The 12,264-nt window shown below is 42.7% G+C and overlaps 1 protein-coding gene across 1 annotated transcript in view; it reads left to right on the plus strand.

Annotated features, from left to right (window-relative positions):
* Window positions 1-12,264, plus strand: part of LOC118422321 (hemicentin-2-like) — a 42,744-nt gene that overhangs the window by 20,523 nt on the left and 9,957 nt on the right. Inside the window, exons 7-12 of the mRNA XM_035829839.1 lie at window positions 950-1,053; window positions 1,512-1,719; window positions 3,819-3,941; window positions 6,564-6,654; window positions 7,906-8,030; window positions 9,213-9,367. Of these exons, the coding sequence (XP_035685732.1) occupies window positions 950-1,053; window positions 1,512-1,719; window positions 3,819-3,941; window positions 6,564-6,654; window positions 7,906-8,030; window positions 9,213-9,367 (806 nt within the window). The remainder of the gene's footprint in view (window positions 1-949; window positions 1,054-1,511; window positions 1,720-3,818; window positions 3,942-6,563; window positions 6,655-7,905; window positions 8,031-9,212; window positions 9,368-12,264) is intronic.

A 12,264-nucleotide genomic window follows, 5' to 3' on the forward strand; every position in this document is an offset into this window, starting at 1 on the left:
AAAAGCAATTAAAAGAAAAATTGAAAACTCGAAGTATCTCAAGCTTATGTATCACCTTATGTCTCAGCTTCAGTAAATTAAAGCTTATATATCACCGTTTTCAATTATAACAGGACAATCTTGAACCAAGCCGAATGTAGTTATACCAGAACTCCAATGATATCTCCCCCCTCCCTTTGCGTACCAAAGAGTGTAATGATTAGGAGAAGGTGATTGATGGATTCCGGGTGAGAAAATCCTTGTGCCTAATTACTAACCTGTTTATCACGTTGCCGAAAGCGTGAATGTCAGTCGGTATGACAGAGCTGAAGTTCGATTAGTCGCCAGAAACGCTGTCTTGTGGGCTGAGGCAACTACCCGTGAGAATGTGTTTGTTATTTACTGATAGATATCCTTTGGAAAATAAGATAGGCAAACTGATGGGGTAGAGGCTAACATGCAAGCAACTCTTGAAATCATAATTCAACACACCATCATACCGTTTGTGGGTTGGTGTGTCTCATGTGTCCAAGGCAGTATGGAACAGTTTGGAACACTTCGGGATGCCCAGGACTCACAACACATTTACATCAGTCAAAATTACCTTGAAGAAGGTGACAGATGGTCACCGAAACGTTGCTGAGAATAAAGCAATGGTAGTGTAAAAAGAGTCTCCTTATTCACTACATTCCATTTTCAGATAAATTGAGATAATAAGAGTTGATCTCCTACCCCTGTACACATATGTCCACGTGTTGTCCCGAATACTTCCCATCGTGTGTTTATACCTAAGGTTTGTACACATGTCCACGTGTCGTCCCGAATACTTCCCATCGTGTGTTTATACCTAAGGTTTGTACACATGTCCACGTGTTGTCCCGAATACTTCCCATCGTGTGTTTATACCTAAGGTTTGTACACATGTCCACGTGTCGTCCCGAATACTTCCCATCGTGTGTTTATACCTAAGGCAGACCCGACGTCCTGAGCGATCCGTCCACCACATCTCTGGCGGGAGGAGACTCCATCCGGCTCACCTGCACCATCGCCGCCGACCCGCCTCCGGACAGCCTGGTCAGGATCTTTCCTTCTTTATTAACTATAGAATATACAGGACACAGAGGTGATGCAAATTGCTATTATAGTGCCTACAAGGTATGTTTGGGGTTAAATTTATCATTTTGCTGACAAGAAAGGTACGAGAAACTACATACCAGGCTCTCTGGACCTTTTTTTCGTCAGTACAAGCGACCCAGTACGAAAGGAAATGGACACCAAAAGTGCATTATGAGCCCAAAAAAAGATGACAAAAGGCCCAGAGAGCCTGGTACAGATTCAGGTAGAATGTTAAAATCAACTATGGGACCTGCTAGGATGTGTAGATTGCCGAGTAGGCTTCCTGCTTGCTGATTATAGGTAGGGCCGTATAATGAGATGTGTACAACGCTTTGGCTTTGACACCAACATAGTCCAGTAAAGTCAGGAATTGGAACTAGATGACGTGTAAATAGACTTTTTGGTTTAAACCACAGGTTTGGACGTTCCGCGGACAGGACGGAGAGGAGACCCGTTACCATGGCGGCAAGAACGGTGACGTCACCGTCACCACGGTCGTCACGGACAGAATACGGAGCGTACTGGCTATAGACTCCGCCTACGCCTGGCACTCCGGGGACTACGTGTGTAAGGCCACCAACATGTTCGGGTCAGACCAGGAGGAGTTCAGGGTGAGGGTCAAAGGTAAGGGTCACGGTCATTAAAGAGGGTCATCAGGGTTCAGAAGTCATGGGTTATTATCAACAGGATATGGAGCGCCTTGGCTATAGACTCCGCCTACGCCTGGCTATCCGGAGACTACGTTTGTAAGGCCACGAACATGTTCGGGTCAGACCAAGAGGAGTTCAGGGTCAAGGTCAAAGGTAAGGGTCAGGGTCAAAAGTAAGGGTCATGGTCATTAAAAAGATTCGAGGTTCAAAAGTCATGGATTGTTACCTGTGGGATACGGAGCGTCTTGGCTATGGACTCCGCTTACGCCTGGCTACCAACATGTTCGGGTCAGATCAGGAGGGGGTCAGGGTCAAAGGCGAGGGTCAGGGTATTACCGGAAGTTCAAAGATCAAATACCATGGGTTCAGGATTATATACGGAGCGCCTTGGCTATAGACTCAGTCTGCGCCTGGCATTTCAGGGATCACGCCTGTAAGGCCACCGACACGTTCAGGTCAGAGTCAGGAGGTTAAGGTCAAGGGTAAAGGTCAAGGAGGGGGTAAGGGTCAAAAGCAAAGGTCAGGTTTAGCGTATTGAAGGAGGTTCAGGGATCACATCTCATGGGTTATTACTTGTTGTCTCCGGGAGCCATGCCTACCGCTCTGTAAGGCCAGAGGGAGTTCATGACGATGGGTAATATCAAGGGTCTTGAGTAACCTTAAGGTCACTATCAAAGGTAAAGAAAGTCCAAGATGAAGGGGCATGAGTAGATAGATTCCAAAAAATCTTTTCGGCCAGCGTAAGGTGGTAAAGATCGGCGTCAAATGGATGACAGTTCCCAGACACTTTGCTTTAGTTACTGCATCTTGCTTACGCCTTGCCCCCTTAAGGCTTTGATACGCCAGACAATGCATATTTCCGCGTCATCCCAACGGTAACCCGAAATGAAAGGTACGAGGTTGAGCTGCCTGGCAGCTTTTACCATATGACTTTGATGTCTTTCGGAACGCAAGGTTGACGTGTTGCGCTCCGTCTCTGCCCTGATAATAGACCCAGATAGCCGGCGGCCTGTCGGAGTGATGAAGCGGACGGAGGGCTTGTGCAAATGGGTCCCGGCTACGGGGTGGCGCATAATCCATTAGAGGCATCATGCACAGGTGTTTGTCACGGAGTGATAATCGTGTTCGGGGCGCCCTCGGCTCGGTTTCTGCCTAATGTATCCGTATCCTTGCCCGGCTGACGTATTGGGCGGACGGACCCCGGAGGTCAGAAACGTCATGGATTGGAGCTGCGGTCAAAAAGTCAGCAACGTTGTCAAATAACGCTATGTGACACTTCTTATATTGTCGAAAATGAGGTCTTCGCTTGAGACAAGTTAGAATGTGACTATATATAGGCTCTGTAGAAATGAGGCAGAAGGGACGGCGAAAGACAGAGATCTCTTTAGTGTCATGAACGAAAGGTTGTGGATTCTACCTGTAACGTCCGGCCGTTTCCGAAATCATATCCAGCTACTTGAGTAATTGTAATGTTAACGTTTCTGCCTAATGTATCCGTATCCGTGCCGGGCTGACGTATCGGGTGGACGGACCCCGGAGGTCAGCAACGTCATGGTTTGGAGTTGCGGTCACAAAAGTCAGCAACGTTGTCAAATAACGCTATATGACACTTCTTGTATTGTAGAATATGGGGTCTTCGCTTGAGACAAGTCAGAATGTGACTATAGGCTTTGTAGAAATGAGACAGAGGGGACGGAGAAAGACAGAGAGGTGTACACAACGCAATTCTATATATTCTCAGCATTTTACACTCAGCTCCATATCATAACCTTTGCCTAATGTGTCTGTATCCCTGCCTGGCTAACGTATCGGGTGGACAGACCCCGGAGGTCAGAAACGTCATGGTTTGGAGCTGCGGTCAAAAGAGTCAGCAACGCAATTCTAAGTATTCTCATTTGTACATCAATTTTGTGCTTTCAGCAGATAGACTTCTACATCCAGCTCATGATCATAACATTTGACTATATGTTGTACAGAATATGCTTTAAAAGCGATCAAAATGGTTCATTCGAGCGTAGTCTGAGATCATGAGACAGCTTTTTAATCTACCTATTTTTGCCACTGCATCTGCAGGGTCCAAGTGGGTTCTCATCGCCGCCATCATCGTGTCAGTGGCTACGGGAATTCTACTGGTGACTATAGGCATCCTGTGTCTCGGTCTGAGGAGGGGCTGGATCTTCTGTAGGAAGGCTAACGGTACGGGTGTTTGTTTGTTTGTTTGTTCGTTTGTTTGTCTGTCTGTCTGTGGCCACGGGAATCATGTTGGTGACAATAGTCTTGTTTGTGTTTGTTTCTGTGTAATCTAGCCAGTGCGGTCCGTCTCAGCTTCATAGCTTTTCAGTTGGGCCCTGAAAAGATCTTTTTTTTTAAATACAACATGACATGTATGACTATATTTTTTTATGTTGATAAAAACACAGCAACAAACGCAAATGACCTGGTTCTGCAGATATTACTTTTAGCCCCCCCCCCCCCCACACACACACACAAAAAAAAAGGATTTGTATAGGGGCCTGCATTGAATGTGGACTTCGAGGCAGATATATCACACAGCTGCAGTATTACGATAACCCGCTAGTACCCTCCAGCTGGATGATAAATTACAGCCAGGTGCAGCACATCATGTCGCAAACAACCATCGAACAAACTTTAATCAGTCCGATGTTACGATACCTTATGTTGATCTAAGAAATTACATTTGTAATGGTTTACTAACTTGTGATGAAACTTTACAAATTTGGTTGATTTTGTATTCATAAAGATATGCTGTTTCACAAAATAACACCTGCATTGGCTGTTGAGTTCCGCTTTTAATCTTAGGCGTTGCTATATTTTCACAAGTTATACAGCTTTAAAGCTTTGCGAAAAGTGCCGAGATTTACGCGAGCGTTTGTGAACATCGTGATTATAGCACTCCGCGGAGACCGTTTCCGCCGTGCTCAAGCCGTGTTGTTAAATAGCTTGCTGATTACAGTGGTGAAGTCGCTGCGTCTGAACGTTCATTCTGACATATCGACGTCTTTTAGCACATTTGAGATGTCATCATAGTTATTTTACGTTAAGTGATTTCATAAGAAAGATCGTTGCGTCGCACAGAAGAAATCATAGATCGTAAAGTTGTAATCTACAACAGAGAACCATTAGTTGTAATTCATAACAGAAAACCATTATAACAGTGGTGATATCAAACCGTTTAGCCTACTAAATTTTATGTATTGCGTAAATCCAATTATTCATTTTACAATCACTTGACTGTTACTGCCTACAATGTAGGCTTTTATAGTGATCTAAGGTACCTTCTGACTGATAATAATTCCTGGCAGACTGACGAATTGTCGTGTGGACGTCTCGTGGTTCTAAAGTACCTACTTACCAGCTTAAAGTCCTTCTTATAGCGTTTGTTTCCGCTTCTCTGTATAATCTATGTGGGTAAATTCACACTCGCGCAGTTTGTTGTCGACAGTTACCAGATAAGCTTTAAAAGTTTACTGCAGGGACAGAAAGTTTAACAGTTTGACAGTATACGCACAACGTGCTGGCAATGACTAGTTATGCTAGGCACTTACTGTTTTTTGCCAAAATGTCAAGTGTAAAATGTGTCTTGCTTTTCTGTCGGCAGATTGTCGGTAAAATTGATTGTTCAATGCTTTTTTTGCAGTTTGAAAATGCCTCGTAAAAAACTAACAGGTTCTTATTGGCAGCATTGAAAGACGTAAAACAGTCACATCGCGAGGACGAGGGGTGAATCCCGTTACTTGCGGCTCATCAATAATGTTGACAGTACAAACTGATGGCTGCAAATACGTCTCTACTCCTACTATGAAATATAATGCGATGATTGCACCACATATTCCCAGGGGATCACTTAGAAAAGGCGACTAGAAATAACGCACAGTTCCTCTTGAAACTCTGCCAACTACTTCGACGACCATGCTGCTACAAAATCCCTCTCAATCGAACCGAGAAGCACAAACTATCTTTTATTTCCATAACTCTTAAGACCATGATTCGGTAATGGTGCAACAGAACATATTATAGTTTGTAATAATTCTTACCTGAGCATTTTAGATACTTCATACGTATCGTGTGTACTCGATGATATGGGTTAGTAGACAATTCTAAACTATATGTGCATTACCGTAAAGCTTTGATAGTGAGCTTTTCAATACTCTGATGTAAAATTACAAATGGCTGGAATGTGTATGCGCGATCTAATTCAGCCTTCTAGCATTCACTGCGGTGTAATAAAGTAAATGTTCCATCCCTCTCCCTTTTCTACCGATACTTCCACCGATGCTTCTAATGATCTCACACTACTTGTTCCTCCACTAAGAGCCTTTCAGTGCAACACTTTAGGTTTTCTTCAAACTCACATTGCTATACTGTTCAATTACCGATCTCAAAGTCCTTCTATAGCCGCAGTTCATTTCTCCGGACTTTGAAGTTTTGGAATTTTCTCGGTGACAACTAGTAGTGTTTCCCTCCTGGATCAACTTCAAAAAATGTTCACCGCTATCTCCTTGTATTGATCTTTCCAACTTCTTAGTTCATTGTCTTGAATTGGTCTAATGACTTTGCTTTGAACAATACCGTTAAGGCCCCCTTTCCACCAGACGGAGATCGCGCTACGCTCTCACTACGACCTAAATAGGATGTGTAACTTAGAAGACAACAAAACACAGAAAGTGTAAAGGGATTTGTTATACAATTCGTTCAGGGATATGTCAAATATTGGGTCGCACAGAGAGCGTAGCGAGAGTGCTGTCCTGGTGGAAAGGGGGTATAAATAGTTCTTCTATTGATCCCGTGATCCCGCAGGTACAGCGGACAGACCTGACATCGATCCCGGACTCTACACGTCACCACAGGTGGACCACGAGATCTCACTGCCGTCTTCATTCGACATCAGGTACAGGCACAATTTTTCATGATTTAGCCCATAGTGATAGTAGCATCTCTGTAGTCTTCATTTGACATAAGGTACAACTTAATTTGGCCTAATGTGGATGCTAGCATCACTGTCGTCTTTCGACGTCAAGAACACCAACAATTTATCTTGATGAAGCCTCATGTAGATTCTAGCACGACTGTCGTCTTCATTCGACACCAAGAACATCTACAGTTTAACCTGATTTAGCCTTATGTGGATACTAGCATCCCTGTCGTCTTTATCTAACATCAGATACACCTATAATTTATCATGATGTAGCTTCATATTGAAACTGGCATTACTGCCGTCTTCGTTTGACATCAGGTACAACTACAAGTTATCCTAATTTAGCCTCATGTTGCTGCTAGCATCACTGTCATATTCTTTTGACATCAGATACAACCAACTGCAATTTATCGTAATTTGGCCCTATGTTGATACTAGCATCACTTCTGTTTTTATTTGACATCAGGCACAGCTACAATTTATCATGTTTTGGCCTCATGTTGATGCTAGCATCACTGTCGTCTTAATTCGACATCATTTACCCTAATTTGGCCTAATGCTGATACTAGCATCACTTCTGTTTTTATTCGACATCAGGTACACCTACAAGTTATCCTAATTTATCCTCATATTGATATTAGCATCACTCCACGAAAAGTTGGACTTCCGATGGCGATGAATGTCAGTTTAGTCAGATAATGGTTGGTTTTGACGTTTTTATCACTATTGGTTTTCCTGGTAAATCCCGTTTTTCCTAAGTATGTCTGAAAATTGTTATTTCCTGGCATATGTATTTCCTTGTATTATCCTTAATAAATCCCACTTTTCCTACTGTGTATGTTTAGCAACGTTCAACAAAACCATGGACCTATCTATGCACAAGATGCTTTACGCAAGACGGTTTTAGATAGAATCTGCTGACTTTCGTTGGTGACTTTTATTTCGTCTGACCGTAAAATTCAGTTGCTTGCGTAACTGTTCCTATCTTAACGTGTTATTTGCCATACATTGTAACTGATGCAATCGTTGTGCAATACTGACTTTACCTGGATTTCAAACCCTCGTCAACGTAACAATACGTTTAGTCTTCTTGTAAGTCTATTCGCGTTCATAAATATGATTATGGATATATAATGCCTCAATTACATGATCGTGGGTGACGTTATCACAGTAGTGTCCACACTCCTCGAGCTCGTTAAGCCATTGTTCCTGTCTGTTTGTCAGAGCCGATCCTGAGAAAGCAGACCTGTGCCAAAGGGACCTAATGGCGAGACGGTTCAAACCCCTCCCCCCTGCCAAACTGCCGCCGGGCAGATTTCAGCCTGTTCAGCCTGAACACCACACGTCATGTAAGTAGTCCAAGAGGGGATACCTGAAAACACGTGGTTTCGTAGCCCACCCTGTACATTATTAGTCCACTATCATAGGATGATAGCGATTTTTGTCCCGGTCATTTTAAGGTATGTTGTTCTAGGGTCCAGGTGGAACATCATGGTTCTATGGCTCTTTATGCAAATTTTATGCAAATTAGACGATTACCCTTGAAGTTATTAATATACCAGCAAAACTTGAGTGATAAAGCAAAAGTGTTGAAATTTAATACCGAATATGCACATTCCGCTAGACGTATGTGCGATTTCTTAAATTCATATGTATGCACAATTGAAATACATAAACGAATGCAAAATGTACTACACTCTACCACACTGGGCTAAGTACAGGTTTTGACTTACCAAACATGTTGAAAGTTAATAGATAAAAAAGAAACTAACCAACATTAGATAAATTCAACTATAAGTATTTTTTATCTGTTAGACGAAAAGGTCTTAATTCATTCATTCAATATTTTTATGGGGCTTTTCTACCTATATAAGGAATATGATTTTTTCTGCTATACTTAAGTGTGTTATCTTAAGTTAAGTGCGGTTTGTGCATGCATATACCTGAAATACAAGAGACAGGCATATTCCCTTAGACTTGAGTGCGGATTCTTAAACGCATACGTATGCACAACGTCGACTTAAGATTATGTACATGTACAAGGCATGAGGATGTGACCCCCCTGACCTCATTCATTCCGTCCCCGGGAGGTACAGATGAAAGGTAGCGTCTGTCACTTCCTATACTGCATAAGCTCCTCATCTACGTAGGGAGGTGAAAACTTTGTGACCTCAATCATGTCGCTTGTTACCTGTCACTTTAGGTAAAGCTCAGGTAAATGTCTACTCAGCCTGTGTGTGTTTTTTCGTGTGTGTCCGTGTGTCTCTATGTGTGTGTGTCTTTGCCTGTGTGCCTGTGTGTATGTGTGTGTGTGTGTGTGTGTACGTACGATTTAGTGTGTGTATACTTGTGCGTGCGTGTGTTTGTGCCTGTGCGCGCGGTGTGTGTGATTGTTTGTGTCTGTGTGTGCGTGTGTGTGTGTGTGTCTATGTGTGCGTCTGTGTGTGAGCTTGCATGTGTGTGAGAGAGATTATTCCTGTTGTTGTTCATATGATATAAACGATTTACTGCACGGCCATGTTTCCTCCCAGACGTGTGGACAGAAGCAGTGCCTGATTACTCCAGCACCGAGCGGCTGAGGCCGACAGACGACAGAAGACTTCCCGACCAGAAGCAGCAGCCTCGAGGCGATGGAGCAGCAACGTTCTGCCGATCGGCTCGACGTGTGGACGGGCTCGGAAAACCGGTATCTCCGGCTTTTAAATTTTTTATGTGGAATTGTACAGTTTCTTTTCTGAAATCATCATGGAATCTCATCTGTGTTGCTTGTGATCATAATACTAAGCTTTCTTCCATTATCTGTAACTCTCGCGAGTTTACGTCCTGAAGTAAATGGCCATCAGTGTTGATCCTGAAGAAGTTGTTGAAAATTTGATCCGTGTAAAAAAAGTATACATTTGTGTTGGAAGAAAGCTTAGCATTTTACAGTTTTCATTTCCTGCTGTAGTCCACGAGGAGATTCTCAGAAGTGGCCTGGGAAATGAGAATCGTAGCCCATCCAGTACACAATTAGTCCAGTATCATAGAATGATAGTTTGATGTATCCCAAGTGCTTTAGGTATGAATTTCTATTGTCCAGATGGGCCATAATGGTTTTAAGGATCGTTATGAGACGCCAAGCCATGATTAAGGCAGTTATTGGACTAATCATGTACAGGGTTGGTTACAAGACGCTTCTATTTTTAGGGATCTCTTCCTTGACTGTAAAGTTTCCTATCTGTTTTCCTTCTTTTTATGTTGTTTTCTTCGTTTTGTGTGATGTAAGAAGTTCCCTCAACTAGTGCTAAGTATCAGTGGTGGAATTTGTTCAGCCATACTTTACAGCACATATTTTCCTTGCCATCGTTTGTTATCGTAGTTTCGGTAGTAAATCCACGGCAACGCTTTATGATTACATATCCACCTCACTGCTCAGAGATATCGTAACTCAGTTGTCACTAGATCCCGCTGATATTGGCAATCCAATGCAAATAGCCTATTCTGCTGGCAGGTGAATGTCAGTATTTCAACTGCATGAATACTGTATATGCTGATCGTTATCAAGGTAACTTTGTATCACAGTGACGACTCCCTGATGTCAATGAGCATAGTCCTCCTCAGGGAAAGGATGATACACTAATACGACTTCTTTTCTATGCAATCACAAAACCTTTATACTTGAGTGCAAGTTTGTTTTCTAAAGTTTATGTATAGAACATCTCTATCAATTGCATGTACCACTAGCCCTATTGAATCAACATCAACGTTATCAACGCACAAAAATCTTATACTCGATTTATAGTGTGATAGAAGATTTCCATTATTTACATGTATCACTAACTCGCGTGAACCAGCATCAACGTTATCAACGCACAAAACTTAAGAATTCCAGCGCCTTAAGGAGACCTGATGTCAATGAGCACAGTCCTCGTCGGGGAAAGGATTCTAGACTTATACAATTTCTTTCAGGCTATCACAAAACCTTTACATTTTATGGTTAATGTTTGATGGAATATCTCTCAGTATAACTAGCCCTCTTGAACCAGCATCAACGTTATCAACGCACAAAACTTAAGAATTCCAGCGTCTTAAGAAGACCCAATCTGTCTTTCTTAACACGTCATCTCCAGACGATTCCGGTGGGATTTTCCGTTCAAGCGCCGCAGGCAGGGTTGATGAAAAGAAGGCTTATTGCGGAAGTTAGGGAATCAATAACATAGCATGATAACGTAACCACCGAGAGCTGCCCAGTGTTTGGCCTGCTGCTTCGCTATTGAACATCGGAAACGGGTTGGTAAGGCCACTGGAGTGGACGGGATGAGAATATGACCCCGGCTGGGACGTGAATTGGTAGACATGAGCTGCCAAGAGATCTTTATTGAAACAAGAAAGCTTTTAAAAAAAGCTGGCCGGGGCGCATTTGGAAGGACTACCTCAAAATTTCATGTTGTGTTCCAGTAAAATGTGCATCATTATTAAACTAGAAGTTTATATCTAAAATCTATGGGAAGTTGGCTGGAAACCTTTGTTCACTGGTATAATTGGATTTTCCGGCGTACTTTTGTGGGCGGAATTGTATCCCTTGTGTGCGCTGTGTGCCGGATATAAAAATCGTAAAAGAAACTCCGGTGCGAGACCACAGCCAAAGGCGGGAAGAGGTCCCGGATGTGCATTGTCGTTCTTTCTTCGTGACAGAAATTTCACTGTGGAGAACCTCTTAATTGGAATTCCACACGAATCCAGTGATCTTTGATTCTACCAATGGGATGTTGTGGACTCTTCAGTATGAAGCGTAGAAGTGCATCAGTGCGTCTATTAAAGTGTATCGCACACATGACAGGGTCTGATCTCATTAGGTTCCATTTGTCTTGTTGTGGTAATGCTTTAGCTTCTTCATAGGTCAGGTCAGGATTCAGGGTCATGAACAATTCTGGCCAGTTTAAATCATTAGCAGACACAGTGACAAACCATGTTGGTGGTCCAATAGTGTTTATTTTTGCTAGCAAGTTTAGCAGTTGGTCCTTGAAGTAAGCTGCTGTTCCACGTATATTCTTCATAAAAGTGTATGATGTGCTTTCAACATGTTGATCAATTTCATGATGCAGATCGCCTGCTGTTAGTGGCTGTGCTATGGATTGTGATCTAACATTACTCTGCTTTTGCATTCTACATACAATGGATATCTGACTGTACAATTTCTTGATTTCATACGAGTTCAAGGCAAAGAAGAGCCATGGGATGTTTTTTCTCCAGCAATCATTGATATTGAGCAAACGTGATTGGAAGTACTGTAAGTCTGTTAGTTGTACATCACGCGTCTGTTTGAAGCCATTTTTACCATATGGGTATAACTGTGGAAAACAGTGTTCCTCAAGATCAGTCTCTTTAAATATGCTTTGTGGTGGTGATGTTTCACGTGGTAGTGATATCACTGGGACATTGTCTGTTACATTCTGCAACAGAGATTGTAACTGGACATTTGGATTAATGTAGTTACAGGGAAAAACAGAGAGTTCTTGGACAGTAGAAGGTGCACTTGAGAACTCAGGATCATTGGCGTCTGTGATGAAGGCCAAGACCAGGCTATCACTGTGTGTGACTACA

Source organism: Branchiostoma floridae, chromosome 9 (assembly GCF_000003815.2).
Source record: "Branchiostoma floridae strain S238N-H82 chromosome 9, Bfl_VNyyK, whole genome shotgun sequence".
Lineage (NCBI taxonomy): Eukaryota > Metazoa > Chordata > Leptocardii > Amphioxiformes > Branchiostomatidae > Branchiostoma > Branchiostoma floridae.